Raw genomic sequence first — 20,824 nt, forward strand, 5'->3', positions numbered from 1 at the left:
TTTGGTCACCCAGATTGCCTCACTGAGGAACAAAGGAATAGATTGGTTGCTTGGATCTGTCCACTGCCTTGCAATTATCCTTTGATACTATCCAACCTTGGTTAGTGCAGATTATTTTGGGGGCAGAGGAATGGAAAGTTTTTTAAATTTCTGGCAAAGGAAAATTCCTCTTAAGGCAGTAGACTGTATGTAATAAGGACCACAAGAGTAGCAAAGTAATATATTTTTAAATAAAAAGAGGAAGGCATGAATAAGTTGATCAACTGGGTTAAGAACTTCTATCCTGTTCTTATTTGTGTGTTGTGTTATTCATATATAATATACCACACTGGAAAGTTACGTGCACACTCATTTTTCACTTTAATTGCCTATTTGAAGACAGCATGGCAGATCCAAAGGTTGTTTTCAGCAACTGAGGAGCACTGTGGTCCCTTACTAGTGTGCAATAATTAACTTAGTTGCAGAAATTGGAACATTTTAAAGATTCAGCGTCCATAATTGGACTCCATGCATTCTTTCTCTTTTCTGTTGTCTATAGCGGAAATATCTTTTCCTTACATACAGTTACATCACAAACATTTATTTTTTTTTCTAATGAAAAACAGTTACAGAAGATTTGCAAATCCTTGTGTTTGTTTACTTGACTATTTGGTTTTTAAATTAAAACCTGAAAATGTCAATTGATCTACTCTGTTGTGTCACTGAGCTACCATTTTAACCTGAAATCATTTTAGTAATTATGCACTAAATTAGTGCATGTGAAGCTGTAATTGGAACCCTGTTTGGCTGGGCAATCGGAGGTGTAAGGGATGGACATTACTTCTGAAGAGTTCACAGTCTGAATTAAACAGTGGCAGCTCGCAGGGATGAAACATGATTGCTCATTAGTAGTTACATAAAAAAAAATGCTCAGCTTTTCTGTTTGCTTATATGAAAACTGTTCTACTCTTCTGTTTGCTATAAGACCAAAGCACAGATCTGTTTCTGTGTAGGTTATCTGAAATGCCATATATTACCTCACCACCTCGTAAGATACCGTTTTCTCATACAACAAAGCTCTCGAGTTCTAGTGTCTCACAAAGTTTGAGTTATAAAATGGAGTTTCACATGTGCTGGTCTGCAGCAGTGAATGGATGCTGTTGGTTGTGGTGTTTTTGCAGGATTTTGCGCTTCAAACTTCAGCATGCTGCTTTTAACTTGTGTCCCCCTTTTTTGTACGGTCCCTCCATGCAGTGTTGTCCTCTGACTGCTTCTTAGAGGTTCTGCAGTCATAACATTCAGCAAAGGTAAAGCGCTGGCATGGTGTCCCTGGGATCAGGCTGCATTTCCTATGAAGAGGCAGTTTATACAAAAAAGAAGGGTGTTAAGTCAGCAGATGCTGCTTTTCTGTGCCTTCCCGCTACCTGTGGGTGCATTCCCAATATATATTTGTTGGCTTTTTTTTTTTTTCTGAGGCAGTCTTCATTTCAATAAACTCTGTTTGATATTTCTTTTTGCTAACCACTCGCCTACATGAGTAATATGAATTCGCAGTTGTTAATCATAATGCTAAAGTTTTTTTGTGCTTGCAGGCTTTAGAAGTCCACAGTAGTTTAAACTTTGAACTATGACCTGATGCTTTACCTTGGCTTTGGACTCCGTTACCCTTCTGCAGTAATGCAGCAATTGCAATCAATCAGTTGCTGAGTGGAAAGTACATGGGCCTGGTTTCAGCAGCAGCAACTGGAGCACTGTCAGCCTGATAGAGCTGTCTCCCAGTGGGCCAAAAAGACGGCAGCTTCATGACCTTCTCGTAATATTTATTTATGTGGCCTGTGGTTTTCAGGGTGGGTTTGGTGGTTTGGTTTTGGGGTTTTTTTTTCCATGGCGTCATGCACTTACGAGCAATTTGACAGGGGAAATAAACTTTTTGCAGCTAATGGAGAAATTTTTGCAACTCTGGGATAGACCAAACGGGGAAAATTTTGTACTAAAAAAATACCGCGAAGCCTCTAGTGTTCACTGAAACTTTGAAAGTTGAAATACAGTGGTTTTTTGTTTGAACTTGTTTGAATGTAGCTCTCTTAGTCATCTATTTAATGAGAGCTTACTCTGGAAATGTGGAAGTTTAGTATCTAATCTATTTCACACATTTTGGTGAGTCCATCTCTGGCATTTTAACACCTTGATCTTGGAAAGAACTTAAACTTGTACATAAGTATTAAAGGAGTTCTTGAAATCAGATAGGTTTAAAACTCTTGCAGAAACATGGTATTTATCCTTCAGTGTTCTGTCTTTTGAAGTGTAGAGCATCGTCTTTTCAGAGATGAGGGAAAATTTTTTTCTGCTAAAGGTATAATTAGGGGACCATGTTAATATCTGCAAAATCATAGTTGTGATCTTATTCTTTAAATTAATAGGAAGACCTGAATAACACTGCACTTGGAATTGAAACTGTGAAGGTCATAATAGCTTCCTTGTAATGGAGGTTTTGGATAGGGAACAATTTACAGTAACATTGAATTTATCTGTTTCTTTTTAAGCTACATCCATGTAAGAACAATTGTGGACTTTTGAGGAAGCCAACAGAAATGTTTGCCTTGGCATCATTAGTGAGGCAAGCTAGTTTCAAGGGAAGTGTAGGTTTTAATTAACTAGCTGAGCTGACTTATATCAGGCAGTTTCAAGGCCAAGTGAAATACAAGACAGGCACTCTGCAAACCTGGTGGTGGGTGAGTGGAACGTACGGATGGACCTTCTGGCAAAGCCCGTTGTGAGTCTGAGGGACCTGCGTGTTGGTAGTTGACCTTAGTGTGATCTTACAGAAAAAGGTGAGATTATCATAAACATCTTTGAGTGTCTTGGGAGATGGTTTACACTGTAAGTCTTTGGTTTGTAAATATGAGGTTTAGTGCTTTTAAAATCCTTTGCAGGGCTGTTATTTTTAAACATTTGAGGCATTTTGTTACTCGTTTTGAGAAACAGAAATTACATCCTTGGGTTGGCAAGGGGAATTGTGTCTTTTTGCTTTTGTTGCAACTATTTGGCTTAAGTATGGCATGGCTGAAAGAAGACATGTTTTTCAAACATAAGTCTTTTTAAGATACGGACACTCCCCCTAACACCCGACCACCAACACCACCCCACTCCACCCCCAAAATATAATATCTACATCATCAGTGAAGTTTGTTGGAGGGTTACAGCTACCAAAAAATCTTGACAATGCAGGTACTTCATTTGTATGTGAGCAGGGATTCATGTGTCCTTCTTTAGGTACCTGGGCTCTTGTCAATCTTTATTTCAATTTCTGGTTGTGAAGTGGTGGCATAGGTCGAGTAAAAGCAGCACTGGCCACTTCATATTCAAGATGTTGAAGAGTAGTTTAAATTTTACCTCCTCTAAGTCATTATTTTTTCTTCTGAGACTATCTTTACCACTTTGCTAGTGATAGTGACCTTTCCTAGTCCCTGTAAGAAGAAAGCTTGTGGTTGTAAAATAATGCCACTGATATTTGTTAGCAGTTTTCTGTGTGCCCTTTATAAGGTGAAGAGTGGTTTTTCAGTGATTTAAGTGCAGGAATTTTATGAAAGTGAAGTTCTTATGTGAAGTTGCTTATGATAACTTTATTGTATCTTGTAGGACAAAACCTTAATAATAACGAAGGTGTGGCACATGGCATTCAACTCATGTAGAATAAAGGTATATAATTGATTAAAACTGTATTTACACAGGATGCATATGCCTTTTTTTATTATTTGCTTTCTTTAAAATGCTTCACCAGGTTAGGATTTTACAGTGTTTTCAAGCTGCAATTTATCTCTGCATGGAGTGAGGTGATTTAGTAATCGTAGCTTGGTTCAGCAGTCAGTGATTCATTTTGTTAGAACATGCTCCACAAAAAATGCCTGGCTTCATCTGAGCAGTTTAAAGATGGTGCAGTGCAATTTATGGTCTTAGCTTTAATTACACACTCACACTACTTGTCTGGTTGCCCAGTATGAAGCAGGTTGTGGATGTGAGAAATAGGGGGTGTCTAATCCTATAGATGATTGATGGTGTAACTCTCTATTGTGGGTGTTAGCACCCACAATTCAGTCTTTTAATAGTGAGGTGGTGGGACCACTATAACCCTGGGGTAGCTCATACGAAACAAAAGTTTTATGTAAATAACATTTCATTAAAGAAAAAGAGATAAAACCAGGGTTTCCAAAATCTAACACCATAGTAAAATAAGAGAATGTAGCTAAAAAATCCCCACAGCATTACAGAAAGTACATGGTGCTTTTCTTCTTCCTGCTGTGGAATGAAATCAGTGGAACATAATGCTTATGACAAGGCAAAAGTAATGAAGGCAGCTAATGGACAGCGGGTGGCAATGTGTTCTACCACATTTAAAGTGTTACTGCAAAACTAATGAAGTAGTGAGTCTTTGATAGCCCATTTTAATTCAAGAAGCGAGGGTAACTAGTTAAAGTAATACTATTCAACCAGTCTATTAAAAATCTGTAGTTGTTTTTGTGCACGTTTCTTAGGAGAAAAGGAGTTCAGATCAGTCCTAGGTTGTACTGCTTAAATATCTTTCAAGAAAAAAGATTTGTCATCTGTGAGTGTTTAATCCATTATAGGTGTCTGTTTGGAAACTATTTAGGTTACTTTTGGCTGACTTTCACCAGCCTGTGCACATTTGAAGAAACATTGACTAAACATTTAACATTATACAGGGCCATTTTGTGAGATTGACAACAGATTTTTGCCTCTCCTGCTCCTCATCCCTGAGTCAGCTGAGAGTGTTGGCTGATACCTAACATCCTGGTTAGAGGGGCAGCACGTGTTCAGAGGCTGTGGCTTTGGGCAGCACGTGTTGTGTTAGAAAATGGTGCTGGTGTCTTTATGAACATGCCTAATTAGGTGTGAGAGCAGCAGAGCACTGGTAGTCCAGGCTTGAAGGTTGAGGATCAAGGAATGCTGCTACTTAGCCTTACTGTAACTGTATTTGCTGTATTAAAAAAAAAAAAGGGGGGGGGGGCGGGGGGGGAGCAGGGGGTGTGTGGAGGCTGCAGGGAAAAGGGCAGTACAGGGAACGAATTGTACATATGTTCAGTCCTGTGGTGCAAGAGTGAACAAGTGGTTATAGACTTCTCCATGGGATTTTTAACTTGTTCATGTCAGGACACTTTGAGGGGAGAGGAGGGGGCAGCAGGACAGTGAGAGCAGGAGAGAGCGATGGGAGGCAGGACAACTAGCAAGAACTGGGGTTGGGAAGAGGCAGGAGAGAGGAAAGGTGCTGCGTGAGGTTGGGCGCAGAGCAAGAGGAAATGGAGGCAGGGAGGAACAGACCCATGGCATTTAAAGACAGTGAGGAGGAAAGCTTGGCAGTATTGAGCGAGGTGTACGTTAGCGAGGCTGCGCGGGTTTTATGTGGGTGCAGTGAGGCTGCCCATGCAGCCTTCGTGCCCCCTTTGTGCCCCTCCACTTGGGGAAGGGCTGTGCTGGGGCCACGTGGCTGTTGGGCACCCACGGCACAGCTGGCCTGATCTCTGTTCTTTTCAGCTCTTCTCTGAGGGCTATGCAGGGTGGACCCAGTGCACGATTCCGTGGTTTCTTATCTTCTCTTATTTCCCTTCCCCACCTATAATAATATCCAGCAGTGTTATGTATAGTTCCTGCTACAGTGCAGATGTGAATGCATCATTGTCATGACTGGCAACCCGGCAGCTGGTGGCAAGAGGAATAAAAATGTGTCAAGCACTGTGAGTGCTAAATTCATACAAAATTTTCTTGACCACCTCCTGGATTACTTTTTTGGTGGAATTGGTATGAGCAACACAATTGACTTGAAATACGTGTGAAGTCTGATAGGTGGAGGGGAAAGGGATTGATACACTAAACAGAGACTGTGCGGTGTGTGCCTTGTGTTTCAGGCAGTGCGTACTGAGAGATGGGACTGGTTTTAGCTGGTACCAGCAGGTAGATTTCTCTGTGCTTTGGTAACATGCTCCTACAAAAGATGGGGCTTTTGGGTTTTGTCTTTGCATTGTCATCTTTTGCTGGTGTTATATGAACTGCTGGCGAGCAGTGGCAGAGTGGTAGACTCTTCACTAGAGCTTTCCCTTGTCCTACAACTCCCACAGACACATGCAGCACTCTGCTGTAAACCAGCCCCAGTTTTGTCTCCTTCAGTCACAGAAACTGTTGTTTATAGATGGAGGTTAATGCTATTTAAGAACTGGATTAGCAAAGACGTAGTCATTTATCCACAGATGCCTAAACTTGGATCGAGGCATTTCTTAGATTGTCCTGGCTGGGATTAATGATCTGCAGACATTCTGGATCGAGACTTTCATGGCAGGCCATGCACCACTGAGGTATAAATCTGCAGAGCTCACCATGACAGCAGCTGTATGCTTCGGCTGCTAAATGACTGTGGGTTTTGTAGAAACAAAGGCAAGTAAAAGACCTTTGTGTGTTGTGTGAACCTGACTTCCTCAGAGAAGTGAATTATAAAGATAACACAGAAGATAGCTGATGCTTTGCTGTCCTTGGTTAGCTTAATACAGAGCAGAGTGTGGTGTGCTGGTAATTAGAGCAGAATTCCCAGGCACCAGCAAGATCTGCTCCTTTTAAGGATTACAGGCTTGGGGTTCCTGGTTGGATTGGCATTTGTGCTTTTATCCCTCTTCTCTGAACTTCCTTAAAGGTATTTATCACTTTAGGGACATATTGATAAAGGCATGTTAGCAAATCTTGGAGCCTGAGCTTTGCAGGAGCAAATGTAGGAGGAAAGACTAGAATCAGTCTGAGTTTTGAGGAGGTGGGACAGAGGATTCCTTGCTCGCTGAATAAAGACTTTATCTGCTTTGGGCAGTGGTGTGACAAATGCACCTACCTCAAGCGCAGTCCCATTCAGTTCAGTTAAAAGTCTTCCTTAAGGCAGGACAGCAGAGACAGATTTCAAAATAATGGTGTCATGTTTTTAAAACAAAATAAAACCCACAAAAGCCACCAGAAGCAAATGTGCGGCTATCAAGAAACAAATGCGGCTCTCAAGATAATGAGCTTTTAAAGATTAACAATGCTTAAAGTTGCAGGATGAAGGGAGAACAATCCAAAATATGGGTTGTGCCTGGGGTGCCTCTTCCTACCCCCCAACACAAAGTAGATGCTTCTCAGAAATAGAGGATGGATAGCAGCAGTCCCATGGAGACCCACTTAATAAAATCCGTTTGTATTCTTTATAGTTAAAATGTAGAAGTTGCACCCAGAACTTCTTTTAAAGTAATGCATAAAATATGTTGTTAATGACTATGTAGTAATCTGCACAGGCATGATGAACAGTTTCCATTGGGAACTTCTGAGGACTGTTTATATTCAGCTCCTACAGGTGCATTTCTACAATGTAGGGCGAGGCTGTGTTTGAAACCTCGATGTAATTCTGGTTTTTTGTATAAGAAAACTATGTGAACTATGGGCATATTCCCTTGGTTTTGATTTCAGAAATTTAAACCAAGACTATTACTTTGTTAGATAAAAGCAAAACTTAACTGAAAAGGACAATTAAAACAGTGATTGAAAACATATTCTTTCATTTGAGTGAGAAAGTTAACACTCAAGGGAACTGGATTGTTTGCTTCAGGGCTTTTGGTGGGTAATGCTCTGCTTGGCAAGCATTTTGCTTCAAGTGCGTTTTTGTATGACTTTCCTGACTGAGAGCTTCAAAAATAAGCTGTAGGGAAGGGAGAAAGCAAAACTCAGAGATGCAGAAGAAAAGTATGAAGTCCCAGCTGAAGAGATCTAATCACTCTTGAAATATCTCAAAACGTATCGACCACGTTTAGAAATAGCTACATTAAAAAAGAAGGAAGCTTGATCTTTTTAACACTGTAAATCATGGAAAGCAGTGAAAACTAATATTTACGAGGGGGATTGTGAAAGCTTGTGTGACAGTTGGAAATTACATCACTGTTGTTGTTTCAAATTCTTGTGTAAAGTAATGCAATACTGTGTTTATGAATGAATGAACAAATGATTCTGCTGTGCTAAGTGTACTCTATATGGATAAACTGGATTGAGTTATTTTTGTGTCTCTTGTCTTCACTTATGTTACTGTGCGGATTACAGTCCCATATGTTTCAATGTAAATAGAGAAAGCTCAGTTCAGTGTATGTATTTTTTTTTTTTTTTTATTCCAGATACAGACCCACGTGTATTAGAGAAACAAGAACTTCAGCAGCCAACCTATGTTGCTCTAAGTTACATTAACAGGTAAGTCTGGCTATTTTTCAGGTATAACTGATGTTGGTTTGCACAATACGTATATATATGCATATGCCAAAATGGTATGCTTATGTATGCACTCTGATTTGTCTCATGTTATATGACACTATGATAACACCTGTTTTGGAAAGACAGTTGAATTAAATTTTAACTGAATTTTTAATCACTTTTACATAGGGCACAAGCAGCCCTTCAGCTGCACCACTCAAATACATGGGGGATGAGGTTTTAGCCTTTTATGTTTAAGCTAAATCTTGTGCAAAACAAGGTAATTTCTTTGCTTATTTTTCTACTTTATTGTACTCCACAAAAGTGAGTGGGGAAAGAATTTGTTTTCAATCAAAAGGGAAATTTAACTTATAGTCATTCAATATGTAAGATTTTTTTTTACAGAACTTCAGAAGTTTTTCAGCCACAGTGTAGTCTTTTAAAATCTTGCTTACCAGCCCTATATAACCTAAAAATTGAACAATTCAAGAAATTGAACCAATTTTTACAGCACTTATCTAAATAACAGAGCCTTGGCTTTTCAGTTATTGATTGATGGCAGAACTGAAACCTCCAGAGTGCTCCACCATGAAGGTATGGAAGGGCTGCTAGTGTTACAGGAAAGAGCAGCCTGAGAGCTGCTCCTTATTTTCCCTCTCATCTAAGCACATTGCATAATTCAATGGAGGTAGCTCAGAGTATTTTTCCTCTGGGAGGAGACTGACCCATGGAGCATGCTGCATGAATGGAAAGATGGCAAGGTTTTGTCCAGCTGCAGTGCCCGTTTTTCAGTATGTTTGCCAAGCTGTCTTCTAATCCTAAATGAACACTGTACAGGAAGTGTAATTCCTCATTTAAAACCTTTTTCTGTTCTGGGTAAATCAGCATGCTTCTATTCTGGGATTATTTTGCCTTCTTTTATGTCACACTGGCTTTTTGATTGGGTGTACTGTGGTTGAAAAGTTCCAGTTAGTTGCATTTTGGAAATATATTTCTTGGAAAATATTTTGTATGAGATTATTGGGTCTTATACATGGGATACCAGTTTCCCTTTGTATGAGATAGAAAGTCACAAGCCTAGAAGATTAACTCAAAATTTAACGTAGGATAGACTGAGTTGATTCAAACTCTCATGGGTCATACGTAATGCAAATTTTTTCTAATTATACTTTATTAATAATGAAAAAAATTAAAAACAAATAATCTTTTTCAAACATAGACTCCACCATTTGGCTTTGTATAATATTTGCTGTAGAGAAGGGTGTTATAACAGGGGAAAATGAAGACTTTGAGGTATGAAAGTAAGAAGTGGTGTTCACTTGGTGAAATGACTAAATTTTCTCCACTACATGAGACTGTGGTGATTAAGAAGAGCTGGTATTGACATGATTTCCTCCTTCCTCCTTGGCAAGTAACTCTTGTTCTTCCTGGAGACAGCCCTACCCTTTAAAGCATATTTTGAAATTAACCATGATCCTTTTTAACACTTACTTCTGTTGATCTCATGTAATTTATAAAACTTTTTTTTTTTTTTTTTTTAGTTTGTAGGCTTGGTATGTTGTGTATGTTGGTTTGTTTCCCTCTTTCCATTATATACTTGGGCGTTTTCTCTTGTTGCTTCTGTGGTTATTTTACGTAATGGGAGGGAGAGGGAAGTGTTTTGAAAATTAGGGGAAAGCTGTTTTAAGTCTACAGAAGGTGCCATGGGACTTGATTGTCCCATTTGGAATCAGACTACTTTTAAAGTAGTTTTGAAAGTGATACCTCATCTAGATTTCATTATTTTGGTACCCTTTTTAACAGAGTTCTGTGTGACTGAGGCAGTTTCAGTTAATCACTACATATTTTGTCCAAACTTTCTTAGCCTTTCAGTTTTGAGAGGTAATTCTGAAGAACTGAATTGAGTTGTTCTTATGGTAAACCCAATCTGAATTGACTCTTTTATTTAAACCAGCTGCTACTTAATTGCTCTTTTAATTGTATTTTAATTTTTTCCAAAGTGCTGATGTCTTTCATTGAACCACCTGCTCTATGTAGCTCAAACTCTTGAGGGAGCAGCAATATCCATTACACTACAAGACATGCCTTTCTATTTCCCATTACATATGCCAGAGCAGAGTTCTGCTTTGTTGTCCCAGGCTATGAACTCAGATTTTGTAGCCTAATACATGTCATAAACATGTTGCAAACTGTTAGATACCAAACACCAGATACTGCTGCACTTTTTTTAAACCCATACTTTTATGACTTCCAAGTGGAACTGAACTTAGCTCAGTTCCTGCTGTGAGTTCCAGACCTTGAAACTATCTTCCTCTGCAGGTTTGTGTATTTAATATGTTCTGTGTGGGCCATACGCTCTCGTGGAGCCTGGGAAAACAGGGACTTCTGATTCTCAGGGACTGTCAAAATTGTATGATAAGATGTACACTTAGTATAGTGGTGGTAGAAAGATTAAGTAGATGTGCTTTCTGCTGTGTTCATTGTCTTGTTGTATGGAGACCATTACAAGTTAAAAGAAAACAAAACATAAATCTGGGTTGTGTGGTTTTATAGCTGAGAGGGTAAAGTATCAGTAAAACAGAGAGGGTACATGAGTCTTTGTTTCCAACCTGAAACATATTCTTGTTCTCTTCCTTCTACCCCTGGTTATTTTCCTTCATTTCCCTTCCACCCCTGGTTATTTTCTCAGGCATATTAATACAGCAATATTGTATGTGCTCTTTAAGTTCTGAAACAACCTTCAGACTGTGGATGTCTGAATCTGTAAGGCTCTGTCTCTTTCTCTGCTGGAGATTTACTGCCATTACAGCTTTCCGTAACTACACACAGATGCAGTTCCATAGTGTGTGATCCTTATGTAGACAGATAACATTCCTTTTAAAACCGGTGGACAAAATATAAATTACAGGTCATAATGGGTTACTATCGCTACATCAAACACTTGCACCAGGTATTGACTGAATTGCCACAAATCCTTTTCTCAGACAAAGTTTAGTGTAGCCTTAATGCAGTCCCCAGTATTGATGACTGTTCCCTACTTGCTTTTGGTTTGCTTGCTTAGAAGTCAAAATTGGAGTCAGTAAGACACACTACTGCCAAAGCAGATGTAGTTAATCTGCTTCCATCCTATAAATACAGGAGTGGTTTGTGTGCAAGAGTTCCGTAGGGCTGCTACACGAATGGGATGCTGACTATGATCTGTCAGGAGTGGTTACACATGAGCACTTGGCCCAACGTCCTCCAGTGGTTCCTAGAGGTATTTCCTTTGTATATGAGTTAAGACACCTTTGTATTTTGTATTACGTTAAAATGTAGTGACTAGTGGCACTAATTAATACTGCTTGTACTGCTACTTAGAATACAGTATTTATAGCTTTACATTAATTAGCATGGCTATGAATTTTGCTTTGTGTTTATTGGAACCTACATAGTGCTGTTTGTGCCTCTGAGGCTGTTAGTGTGGCACTTTGGAAGCAGTGGTGCTCGAGTTTGCTGTACTATCGTGGAACATGAAGCCCTGGCATTGCAGCATACTGTCAAGGCTTTTAGGCATGTGCAGTCTAATGGAGGGAGAGTCCTCAATATTTGCATATTCAAAAATATGTTTAATATGGATACTGCTGGTTACCTGTTAGAGATGAGAGTAGCTGTTGTGCAAATGGATTTAATTTTTAAAAAGCAATAAAAAACACCCCAGCATTATTAGGACAAGTATGAGACAACAGAGGCATAAAAATAATTCCTCTGGCTAAAGAGGTGATACTAAAAAAAAATGCTAGAAATAAAAAACTTAATGAATGAAAAATCCTTTACAATTATGTTTTAAAGGATGTATTTCAACTTTGAGATTGTAAGTACCAGAAATAGGAAGAAAGCATAATTTATTGGAGTAAATTCCTTTCACCTTGAAAATGGAAGGTGGGAAGTGCGATAGTAACTTGTATTATTGGAAACATATGCCATAATAAGAACAACTAAATGTGCATTTAATACAGTTTCTATAAAATAAATTTTCTTTAGATACAGAAATTGTTTTGATTAAAAATAATTCATCACGGTGGGGAAAAAATGAAACTAGATCGCACCTACAGTTGAAACTAAGCTGCCCTAATTACATAGTTTTACTGCAGATCACATAATAGCTGTATTAGGGAAATGCTGAAAGCAAAGGCTGTTGTAATCTTAAAATCTTTGAAGATACCAAAATACTTTTAATTACATTAATCCTAGTTTCTTTTTTAATAGTGGTTTTCTGTTGATAATTGATATACAAGAAAGGTTATATAGTAACGGTTTTAAGCATCGATCCTACAAGCAGTTACAGCACAGTGGGGTGGGTGTTTTCAGTGTTACCTGTAGGCAGTCTAGTGGATGAGGCTGTTGAATGTCTATAAAGTTTATGCTTGCACACAACTGGGAGCACAAATGAAGCCTGTGATCAAAACTGATGGCATTCTTGGGTGAATAGTCCCATCTCTGAGCCAGTCCTAACATTTTTGCCTCTCCTCTCCAGATCTTATTTTTAACTGGCAAGATTTTGCCTCGCTGCTACCATTATAAATTCCAGGAGGCTCCAGGCTTGTGTCGTGTCCAGCTCACTAATTCTCGTTCTACTGCTATTACCTATTTTTTTCCAGGAGTAGTAATAACAGCTGGCACCATAGGATTTAATGATCATTTGAAAGTTATTTTGAAAAGTGCTAAGTCTTTTAAGTAGTGATATATATAATATGCACTATGTTACTAATGCAATAACTAGAAGAATGTTTTGGATTTGGATGTAGTGCCCTTTGACTGCATCCATGTGGTTTCTTAGCAGACCATCTAAACCACATGATACTGGTTCTTTATTTCTTTGGCTTTAACTGCTGGGTTTTTTAAGTTACCATGCTCAGTGCTGGATAGAAATGTGAAGTGTTCCTTACTTCTTTCTATACAGGAGGTTCACTCTTGCCATTAGCAGCTTCCATTCACATCCATTCTTTATCAATAGGGTTATCTTCTGCTGTGTGTTTAGTGGGTTTCCTCTGACAGTTCGTTCCGTGTACGTGTTTAGTTGTAACAGTTAAACATCCTTTCAGTAAGTACAGCAATTTATGTTAAAGCTGCCTAGCAGCATCCACACCTTTTGCTACACGTTGCGCTTTTTCCTGTGGTTCTGCTATGACAGATTTCCCTGTGTAAGCTATCAGCAGTAGTTAAGTAAGAAGCTAATGAAAGACTGTAGCCTCTCAGAGGTCACACCCAACAAGTGGATGTGCCACCAAAAGGGTCTATAGAACGTTTTCTCAGCAGCAGTGCAATCCTATTGCTTCCTTTTTTTCCTCATGCTCAGAGCATGAGCATTAAGTTGAGCAGTTGTTTGAATAACGTGGAACACCAAGATTCAGTTTCTTCCTTTCTGATCCCTTAGGAGTGTTTTAATCATAAGACTGTTAATTGGCTTGGGGTAGGACATGATTTCTTCTCTTGACATTTCTCCTCTTTGCCTCTTGATGTCTGTGTACTGTCATTGGAATGGCTGTTGCGGCACAGTTTGGAATCAAACTTAAAGTCCTGAGGCAGAAGAGAAGTAAGTTTGTTTCTCCTTGTGTTCTTTCTTAACGGATGCTTTTTCAGAAGGCATACGCAAAACGGAACAATTCTGAACAGTGAGCATCTTCCTCTAAAATAAGTATTCACTGCATCATTCACCTGATAAGTGGAAGATCAGACTTCAAGTCTTTCTAATTCAGGCCTGAGATTTCATCTTTGAATGTGTATTTTTGGTGGCATCTTATAGTTGAATCGAGGCATGCTACAATATAAATACCCTTAAAAACTGATTTTTAATCTCAAAATACTTAATTTGACAGCTTGAATGCAAAAGCAGATTTTTTTATGAAAAAGTGATTGAAAGAAAACCATCCTAACTTTTTTTCAGTGTAGCATTCACTGTCTTAATTCTCATGTCATGATTCGGTAGCAAAAGGTAGAGACAAGAGTCTTACCCATTTTAGGAATCCTACTGGAGGAGATGAGTTTTTCTGCACAAGAAAATTCAAGCCAGTGGATCTGGTAACTAGTGCTGTGCCACCTGTTCAGACTTGCTACATTTTAGGGTGCCTGGTACCACAGTTCTTGGCCTTTGTCTTAAATTTTAACTTTTCCTTTCTGTAACATGATACCGTCTTACTTGAACCAAGTACCACAGCTCAGTATAAAAGTGCAGCAGTTCTTTCAGACTGTTGATTCTCATCACGTTAAAGGTGTGTGCCGATGCTTCCAGTAGCTGCTGGATTGAATGCATGTGACAGAATACAGAAACGAAGGGATCAAAGTAGCATGTCAATTGCCAGATAATATTTTTCTGTCTGAGCTTATTTTTAGGTTTAGCAGTGACCAAGTAGATCATGTGTTTTTATTCATGTAGCCATATCTTTATGCTCTGCTATTTGACTTGCTCTGGAGATGGAACAAGACAAACTTCAGATAATAATTCAAACAAGATGTGCAGAAATGAATGCTAGCTAGGGTAAGGGGAATGCCTTTTGGTTTGGAAGGATTTATGCAGTTGGCTTTGTTTTCTCTTTCTCTTTTTATCAATTTCAAGCTAAGAGAAACTGAAGATTTATATAATATACAGCTCTTTTAATTTCATGTCAACAGTAAAGATCAAAAAGCAGACTGGCATTTTAAGGAAAAGCCTTAATGCCATGCCCTGAAATAAAAATTACATGATGAATTAAAACATGTAGTACACTGAAGGAATGTGTTTTAGTTGTGCAGTTGTTTTTTTGTTTTTAATTGAGCGGTAATTAGCTTTCTTCTGGCAAGGCTCATGTGGAAGACTCAGGGACAGAAAAAATTCCATCTCGTGAATCTCAAGGGAAAGAAACGTTGCCAAGTCAGCACCGTCCTTGCGAGTATGTGTGCAGACACCTCTCTGTGTGTAGCTTAGCTAGCAAACACTAGAGCTGTCAGTGTAAATCCTCAAGACTTTCAGGATTCTTGTCTTTATCAGTTTTCTTCATCTTTTGTCAATGTGGCATGCCAAAATGGAGGGAAAAATAATCTTGTCTTTCTAGCACTGTTTTTTGTCTTGACTGGTCCTGTTTCAATTGCCAGCTTTCTGCGTAGGTCTCTTGCACCAGGTCACTTAGTTTTGGGAAGGGAGGGGTCTTCAGTTTCCCTTGCTTTAAAAAGGAGGACAATTCTTTTCTGTGATGTTGAAATTTAATCATAAGCAGTAGTAGTAGTGCTCTCAGGACTGTGTGTTTGCTGTACAAAAAAATTGTATTCAGATATTTCACCGTCAGCTACGTAGGGTCACAGCTCTATCAGTATCTATTTCTCTGTATGATAGCACAGTGAGGCCCTTATTCTTATTAGACCTCTGGTAATAACATACATTCATTCTTTGTATTACAGTTATTTAACATACAAAGCTATTTGAAAAACACACTGATGTGCCAGTTTCAGATCCTCTGCAGAAATAAGAATTTGTGGAAACTCTATTATGCTTTGATTTCAGAGAAGTATGAGCAAAACCTTTACATTTATGCATTAATTTTCTTTCAAGTAAAATCAGAGATAAAATGGCTGAAAACAGTAGCTTTTCTTACCATCTTTACGACTCATGGAAATGGCTGCTGTGTACAGCTAGTTACCTCCTATCCTGGTTTTTTTCTTTAAATCACCATTAACAACAGCCACAAAATCTTACATGTGCAAGAGAAAAATACAGGTGGAGTAAATAACTTTTTAGGAAAGGTCCTTGCTGTCTGGTGTTTTGCTAAAAGCTTGTCATGACCATCTAAGCTACGTGTGATGACCTAACAGGTTGGCAAATTTACTATCCCAGGAGTCCCAAGGCAGTCCAGACCAGCTGCTGGTGAGATTCATTGACTGTGACCTTATTAATTTTTTTTAATCTAAAGTTTTATTTATCACTGGTCTTCTGTGCTGCTTTTTCTAACTTTACTGATCTTTTTTTTTTTTTTTAAGTGGCAATATTTCATGGTAATGCTAACCATTTAGATGTGTTGTACAAAAGCATGCACAGGATTAATCTGCACTAAAACTAAGATTTTTAAATAAATTTAGTAGTTTGAAATGCAAATTATTGCATTACCTTTTTTTCTCCTATGTTAGCTTTTAGATATGTTAGTATATTGTGTATTCTTAGATTCCTTCCAGTAATGAATATCCCACTAATTTGTAATTTATGAACATGTAACAAACTACATCCTGGAATAATTCCTCAAGTGTCTGTGGGCACTTCGTGTTTCCCTCCCTTGTTCATTCTCATTTTTTGCATACCTTCCAGGTCAGGGTGCTCGCATATCATTTGCAAAATCTTGCTAATCTTCAGTGAGGGACACGGACTGTAAGCCTAAAGGCCACGTAACAAAATAGAGTTGCAGCACAAAGTATGTCTTTGATTCTTGTTGTAGACATTCAGAAGTAGGGCTGCAGTTTGGAGGTTGCATACCAAGGCTATCCAAGAGATTAAGTGCAGATGAGAGAATATTCGTAGTGCTGGAGAACTTGGCTCACGAGGAAAGAATATTGATGTCATCTTCCGCTACATAAAATCTACTCCAAAGTGTTACTCTCAGCCTTAATTTTCATTAAATATTTTTGCAGTTGGGTTGACCTCTCAATTTGATTTTGAGCCAGAGAGAAAGTTTGTATATCCTGCAAAGATGCATTCATTATCCCACCACTTCCTCCACAATACTCCAGTGTCCCAAGCAATGGAGACCAGGTGGAGAGCTTGACGGACTTGGCTTCTCCCCTTATATTCCTAATGAGGCTGAGGGTGCATACAGCAGGCTGACAAGGGAATTTTGCACTCCATCAGCAAAATGCTGTTGGAGGATGGCTCTCCAAGATAACATGACTGGGCTAACACCAGCTGTAACCGTCACTAAGCACCTTCAATACAGAGCTGAAAGGATCCCGTGTTGTGCACTGGAATCCCAACTAGGCTTAATGCTGCGGAAACGCAAAACAAAGTGAAGGTTAAAACTGAAGTCAACTGAAAGCAACTGGTGGATATGAAACGTGAGAGAAAAGAGAGCAACGAGGCTATATATTGTGGCAAGGAAATTAGTGAAGCCTGACTGCCTTGATTGTAAGCAGGTATTATATAGTAAAGGAACTTTTAATATGATCAAAACACCAGCGAGAAAAGGTTCCTGTGTAACTGAATTTTGTTTGGCATTTGATTTTCCTTTGGATTTGCTCTCATAAACTTGCAAAGTGCTAATAGTGTTAAGAGGAAGCCCTGGCATATCATCAGTAGATTATTATTTATCTAGTGATTTTTATTAAGATAGTATGGCATCGTGTAATCAGAAAATAATTTTTCAACCGTGTAAAGACATATGCAAGACCGTGGGACTACCTTGTTTTTGTTGTTGTTACGAATGCAAAACCAGAGGATAGATTGCTCTGATCTTGTCCTTAGATTTTTCTGAAACTTCTTGTCCACACCTCAGAAAGTGAAGACAATTTACAAGACTGTAAAAATGAGAATCTGCATTATGAAGTAGAAAAAAATGTGAAAGTGCTGTGCATACATGGGCAGCTTTTGATAACGGCTGTTGAATGTGTGTGTGAATACAGGTGGACAGTCACATACCTGTGACCTCAGAAAGTCTAACTCTAAAACCGAATTCAATGCATTTTAACAACAGTTGTGTATGTCGGCATTACACATTGTTTAAGCAACTTACACTGGATTAAGGTGGCCTGAAGCACTCAAAAAGCTTGCTTGGTTCAGCGAACATGCTATTGAAAGGAGGCTCTATTCAATTAATTTGGCTCAGTTATGGTACAATTAGTCAGGCTGATTTAATACTTTCTGAGTCTTGGTTTCCCTAAAGCAATACATTTGCAGACATTAGATTTCATGTTCTCATTTCCCTGAGAACTGAGAAAGGTTTTCTTTCTTTGTTAATGTTGGGGGTTTGTTCGTTTATTTTTAAAATCAGGCACGTTTTTTTTCCCCCAAGTGGTGTATGAGGATACAGGCAGAGATGGAAATAATTGCAACAGTAATTCCATCTACAGGTGTAGATGGTCCATGGGGGTAGACACTGCTGATTTGTCTTTGATTTACAGAGGAATTGTTGTGGGTTTGCCTTGCAAGGCAGTTTAACATGTAGTAATTTCAAATTAGAGTAGATTTTGTAATGTATGCAAAAACCACCGTAACAGAGAGGGAAGTAGTTATGAATTGTGGTGCATGCTCTGCAGCCTTGGTGCTACCATCTGTACCGACGTAGGTATTTTGGTGAGACCAGCCTCGTCATGCTAAATTTGCATGACAGGCCATGTTATACTCTCTCTCCTGTAATAGTATGACCTTTCTTTTTCAACATACTGTAGTTTCTTTGATATGTGCTGCTGTGGTATACTACAGGGAACAGTGAAGATCTGAGTAATTTTCCTCTGACTTTCTTTTAATGCTGTTAGACTGAGATTATGGAATCTGGGGGTTTTGGTGTGGTGGTTTGTTGTTGCTCTTCCAGCTTCTCCTCCGTGTAATCTTTCCTGGCTTTTCTTAATGTGTCAGGTGTGTGAATCTTCTGTTTCTAGCAAAACTGTCAGTGAGGCCTGCCGCATGTTGTGTTTGTAACAGCGAAGCTCAAGGATCACTAACACTTTGTAGCTGGCTTCTGCTCCTACTTGTCTGTTCTCCTGCTGCCCTCAGCCTCTTTAGGCTTCTGCCACTGTCTCCTTATGTCCCCCTGTGTTTCTGGCTGGGCAGTGCTAGCAGTTTATTTGCCTTAAGGAGAATGTACGATCTTGGTGCCCCTTTACAAGCTGATGAAGGGGCACTCTGGATGGAGGTACAGAAAAGGCAAGTTGTTCCACAGTTGCATATAAGTAACATTTCACATTTGCCACTATCAGTGTTGGAGATTGACATGTGCCTTGATTCATTAACTTTTAAAAAGAACTCTTGAGCTGGGAATGGGTTGGGTTTATTACTTGCTTTTGTAGTGTGGGTAGCAAGACCATTCCTATTATCCTTCACCCATAGCTTCTGTGGTGGTGGTGCATTCCTTGCCAATTTCTGGTGGTAAGTTCCCCTCCTCTTACACACAATGTAAAGTAGTTTCAACAAAACCAGAATTTTTGTTGAAAGCCATTTCCTTCCCTGCACTAACTTCCAATGTGAAACACTCTTAATAAAGGGTTAAAAAAAAATCCAAAGCATCCCTCTGTTCAAGGTGAGTCTATGCATTTGTGTGACTTTCTTTTCTACTATTTCTGATTTCATTTGCTCATGTATCATTTCTAAAAGGTCAGCGTTTACCAGAAGTTGTTATAGCAGTTTAAACCATGTCACTTGGACAATACTATTTTCAAGAGGTAGCTAACAGGTTCTGTACTCTGTATAGAGGATTACCAGGGCCGATGCTGACTTTTTAACATAAAACTTCCATTTAAGCTTTTAATAGTCTAATATTTTTAATATTTTCAGCACTGAAACTTTGAGCTTATGCTTTTAACGTGTTATTTGAAATCTGACTGACTACAAATACTCTGTTGCCTATGTTGAGATCCTAGAAATGCCCCGAATTTGCACCCAGTGCTATATAGCAACTGTTTAATAAAAAGAACACCAAGAATGTTACCATTTTCAATAATGAGAAAATATCTCTTGCTAAATGTAATTCTCATAATCTGTTAAATATACTGTAAAAATGACATTTTGTGGGGGATTTCAAGTACACGTAGGGGAGTACTTAGGTTTCCTGTTCCCGTTAATTTTGCCATGTAAAGCATATCCCTTTATTTTTTTTAATTTTTCTATTGATTTCTCTTTCACGGTTCTTTAGTCATTATGCACCCAGAGGTTGCCCTGTTGTTGTTGTTGTTGTTTGCCATTTAATGTAGAAGGCTGGAAAAAAGGTTTTGTAGAAACTGTAGCGCCTTTATATAAAATTAATGTATTCTTCTTTGTGCTAGTAGAAGACACATAGAATCAATATGTAAGAACTCCTAATTTTTCTTTTAATACTCCTTGTAGTGCAACCTAATTTATTCTTACTGGCACCTAAGGTCCTGTGCACATAATTGATCATTTGCATCGTACTTTTTAAGGGCCTGTGAAAGGTTGCTGGTAGCTTTGATTTTGTCATCTGGTTCAGTTAGAACAATGTAACTCGAGCACAGCTAGGCTGGAAATCGTAGGCAGTATCACAGCTCTACTGGACACCAGCATAAATCCCTTTCAGTTAATAATGATTTCCCTTTAGACTTAGGGCCAGTCCAGTAAGGGCTCTTGACTAGAATAGTACATTGATTTGAGGTGTATCTGCCTCAAAATCTGTTACAGGAAACTTCCTGCTACAGTTTCTAATTGACTTCATTTACAAATCACATCTGTATAAATGAAGACTAACTTAAGTCATCTCAGCAGCACGTTGCTTGTGAGAGATAGGAGTTAGCTGTCTTCCTATATGACTTGGACCATTAATATTATGAAACTTGGGGTTTTTTTAACAATATTTTTGTGCAGGTATCAAATAATTTCCAAACCTGAAAGTAACACTGATGAAGTTTTGATTTCAGACTACAAAAT

At 38.7% G+C, this 20,824-nt stretch overlaps 1 protein-coding gene across 1 annotated transcript in view; it reads left to right on the plus strand.

The window, feature by feature from the left end:
* JAZF1 (JAZF zinc finger 1) overlaps positions 1–20,824 on the plus strand; it is a 196,283-nt gene that overhangs the window by 98,708 nt on the left and 76,751 nt on the right. Inside the window, exon 2 of the mRNA XM_040589077.1 lies at positions 8,169–8,241. Coding sequence (XP_040445011.1) covers positions 8,169–8,241 — 73 coding nt within the window. The remainder of the gene's footprint in view (positions 1–8,168; positions 8,242–20,824) is intronic.

Source organism: Falco naumanni, chromosome 4 (genome assembly GCF_017639655.2).
Source record: "Falco naumanni isolate bFalNau1 chromosome 4, bFalNau1.pat, whole genome shotgun sequence".
Taxonomy (NCBI): Eukaryota; Metazoa; Chordata; class Aves; order Falconiformes; family Falconidae; genus Falco; species Falco naumanni.